The sequence below is a fragment of the Balaenoptera musculus genome, chromosome 5 (assembly GCF_009873245.2).
Source record: "Balaenoptera musculus isolate JJ_BM4_2016_0621 chromosome 5, mBalMus1.pri.v3, whole genome shotgun sequence".
NCBI lineage: Eukaryota > Metazoa > Chordata > Mammalia > Artiodactyla > Balaenopteridae > Balaenoptera > Balaenoptera musculus.
The window spans coordinates 50,182,397-50,186,429 of NC_045789.1; the positions used below are offsets into that span (position 1 = coordinate 50,182,397).

Below are 4,033 nucleotides of genomic sequence, written 5' to 3' on the forward strand. Positions count from 1 at the left end.
CAGACACCTAGGCTATCTGTTGAAAATCTGAAGTCACCCTTATTAGCAGAATGGTATACGGTAGGGAGTTGAGAATATTTCCATCATTCTATGGAAGAGACTACTGATTGTAATCCATCTCTGGAAAGAAGTTATGTTTTTCTACAAATAAAGGTTGGTAATTTTCCACATGATATATAAAATATTAAGGGAAAGCACTTATGTTTTCTAAATCAAAGTATGATTTTTAATATAAATGAATAATATAATAAATCTTAAAACTACCAAAGAAAAACAAACTCCTGATGACTTTGACAATTAATTTTATTTTAAATGTTTTATAGTTACATTCATATTTTCATTCTATCAAAAACAGTAGAAAGAGTCTCCTTGGGAACACATAAAAGCATCTTAAAGTAAAAAATAAAATTGATGTTAAAATACACAATAATTTAAATAAAATTATGAGAATCTAATTGTTCAGAATAAATAAATAAGAAATAACAAGAAGTTACTTTATTCATATTCCCTGGTGAATTTTTGCTGTTTTGAGAAAGATAGTCATAACTCAGGATTCAGGTGATTTAACACAGCACCGCATAATAAGGCTTGCAGTGACAACACCGGACCAGGCATATTAAAAGTAGGATTGCCAACACAATTAAAATTTCAGATAAATAATGATGTACTTATACTAAAAAATTATTTATTGTTTATCTGAAAGAAAAATCAACTGGATGTCTTTTTTGTTTATTTTCTATTAATTTGCTAAATCTGGCAACTGTGATCATAATATAACAACCTTGATCAAAGTAGTTCTGTAATACATCACTTAATATAAAAAATAAATATAAATTCACTACCATCATTATACTTATCAACAATGCTTCTTTCCCATTTCTCCAAATTCATGCACAAACATTACTATATTTGAGGCTTAAATAAATATATAAATAATAAATAGGTGAATAAGTTACACTTCAAAATAATTTACATGACTGAATAAAAGTTAAAGTGCTTCCACATGCCCTCACATCTCTGTGAGGTAGGTCAGTGGCTGAGATGTTTTTCTCCAGTTTGGGAATAAAGAAGAAACTGAGGCTCAGTTGAACAAGGACTCGTGAATCCTGGCCAGCAGACTAGGGTTGCAAGATTTAACAAAAAACAAAAACAGAAAACAGGATTTCCAGCTAAATTTGAATTTACCGTACACAATGAATAATTTCTAAAATATAAGTGTGTCCTACATGGAACAATGTACGTGGGACATTGAAAAAAATATTCATTGTTTTACTTAATATTCAAATATAACTGGGCATCCTGTATTTTATCTGGCAACCCTACAGCAGACCTACACAGTACATGAGGCATTGAAGTAGATTTGTTTGAAGTTTCATTGGTGTCTTTACTGAGGAATTCTTGGAAGCCATGGACAAATGGGATTTTGGTTGTTGTTGTTGTTTTCATGGATCTTTCTTCTCAGCTCTGAAAAGAAGTAAAATAAAATAAAAAGTTTAAAAATTAACAATGTTCTAAATAAGGAGGAATGTATGGCTCTTGAAAATATATTTAATATAGAAATTAAGAGAGTCTTAGATATTTATGTGTTAGAAATACTCTATATTTTCAGCTATAAATGGAGAGTTCAGATAAGGTATGTAAACCAGAACACTTCTGAGATTGAGAGAGAGTCATACTAACGACACAGGACACAGGCATATACCCACACTTCCCTGGACAAACTGAGATATGTGATCTCCCAGTTATGAGTACAACAAACTCACTATTGCTGCTATTTTTTTTTTTAATCAAAGAGGCAGATACTTAAAAGAAAATTTTCAGCAGCAGCAGGAAATTTATAGGTTGATTTCTGAACTGTACATCACAGGATAAATGAAGAATCTAAATTAAAAAAAAAAAAACAACTTACCTCTTCAAAAATATCTGCACAACCATCTGCACCCACTTTTCCTTGGGGTTTAAGCAGACCTCTTTTCCATTGCCAAGCTTAACACTGAAATAAGAGAGATATGATTAAAATCAGTATTTAATGGGTTTCCAACATCCCTTTGGCATTCAAGTCATGGTTCCTTAAGTACAGGCATAAAATCTAAGTCCAAACTAATTTTTAGCTATGAGTCATGGAGGGTACAATATTTAAATGCCATGGAGACAAAGAATTTTCTCTTTCTGTTTTGCTTACTATGTATTCTTAGTACCTAGAACTTTGCTGGATTCTTCCACCTTCCTCAATTCTAGGTTTACTAAAGTAAAATATCTAATCACTTTTGAAATTACTTACATGATTTCTGAATTTTCACAGTGTGGTCCACTCTCAATCACTCGCAATTCTTTGATAAATTTGGGGTGGAAAGGTGTGGAGTGTGTATTTATGCATTGGCATCGAAGTTCTGAACTCATTCTTGCCAGAACTGCAGCTGTGAAAAAAAAGCAATTAAGAATTGATTTCATTAACAGGCATAACTCAGCTAGCTTCGCCCTTGGTAATTCCAGTGTGATCATTTGGTGACTGTGTGTTTGGGAAACAACACATCTTTAGCAAACTTATTCCTGAAATTGATGGCTGGATATTCTCCTAGCCCCCGACCTCAGTTTTTCTCTTTGTTTTAAAAACAGTCGTTCCTGACAACATTGAATGACATAAACACTTGGAGTTGTCTTTGGGCAATGTTGACATCCTCATGGTACTTTTTCTCCTACTCGACACTGCATAATCTTCTGTGATACCACAATGTTATTCATGGTAGGCAAGATTCACCAACAGGAAAATTGCCTTCAGGAAGAATTAATAGAAATATATGTGAGTTGCACAGAGATTGTCCTATATTTTAGCAAAATCTTTGATGTTTAAGAGTATATATATATATATATATATATATATATATATATATATACACATACACATATATATACTACATATATATATACATATATATACCATATAAAATGTTTATATATACCATAAACATTCTAAACTGTATTTATTTCATAAGAGGGATCCCAATAAGGTTTATAATCTGTCTTTAAGCCAAAGAGCAGTTGATAGTTGTTTGAAGCTCGTCAATTAAATAGTACATGAAGTAAAATTACCTGAGTTACTTTACTCAGTATTAATAGATAAAATGGGTAAATGTGGCCTCCAATAAAATATACTCTAAATTACAGATTTATGTTAAATATATGTATACTACAGAGTATGAATGATAGGAATAGAGCTCTATATAAATCAAACTTTTCAATTTTCTAAATATTATATTTAAACAACCTAAAAACTTAAAGACTTCAATTTAACATTAAATGACTGCAAAGATGGTTTTCTCTTGCTGAATAAAAGGATGTCTGTTATCGAGGCATTAAGGATAACCTTGCTATCTGAGGATCACATTTAGACACAGCAAACTTCTGTAGATCAGAAGGACGTGCTTACCTTTACACACAGCTGCAGAAAGAAGGAAGGCTGCCAAGAGAGCGATAGCCAGCTTGGAAGTCATGCTTACACAAGGTGCTGTCTTTCTGGTTTCTTCCTGGCTCTTGTCCCAGACGGTTGTGAGCTTTGCTGTCCCAGAGGACCTGTGTCAGATGGGAAGCTCCCGTGGCTTTTTATATTATAGTAAGAGTAGGGAACAAGTGCACCCTCATGCTTGTGTCATGTCAGAGGAAATTCCACAATATGCAACAATCTGCCCGCACTTTGAGAGCAGAGCTGAGTCATCTGACTCCCCTAGTGATTTTTTTCTTATTAAATTTTCAGTGTGATTGAAGTTTTATTTGATCTTTCAAATAATTTTATGGATTTTTTTTTGAAAACATGTTTCAAAACATGTTTTGAAAACATTTCTTTCTTTTAAAATGTTTTAAAATATTTTTTTAAATATTCAAACTTCTCAGTTTGATACATTATTGTCAGTGGTAGTTCTTTTTATTTATAAGTAACTTTATCCTAGTCCTATCTTGCAGTAGTCAGAGTAAGGTCATTTGTTATTGTTCTTTTATGACACAGTCATTTCCTTAGGTAAATTATATATGCTGTAAT

The 4,033-nt window shown here is 32.1% G+C and overlaps 1 protein-coding gene across 1 annotated transcript; it reads right to left on the reverse strand.

Annotated features, from left to right (window-relative positions):
- Nucleotides 1-352: 352 nt before the first annotated feature.
- On the reverse strand, nt 353-3,556 carry CXCL8 (C-X-C motif chemokine ligand 8). Its single transcript, XM_036853020.1, has 4 exons — nt 3,428-3,556; nt 2,282-2,417; nt 1,910-1,993; nt 353-1,464 (listed from the first exon to the last, which is right to left on the reverse strand). Exons 1-4 carry the CDS (start codon nt 3,489-3,491, stop codon nt 1,443-1,445), a joined length of 306 nt encoding a protein of 101 aa, XP_036708915.1. The 5' UTR covers nt 3,492-3,556; the 3' UTR covers nt 353-1,442.
- Nucleotides 3,557-4,033: the final 477 nt, after the last annotated feature.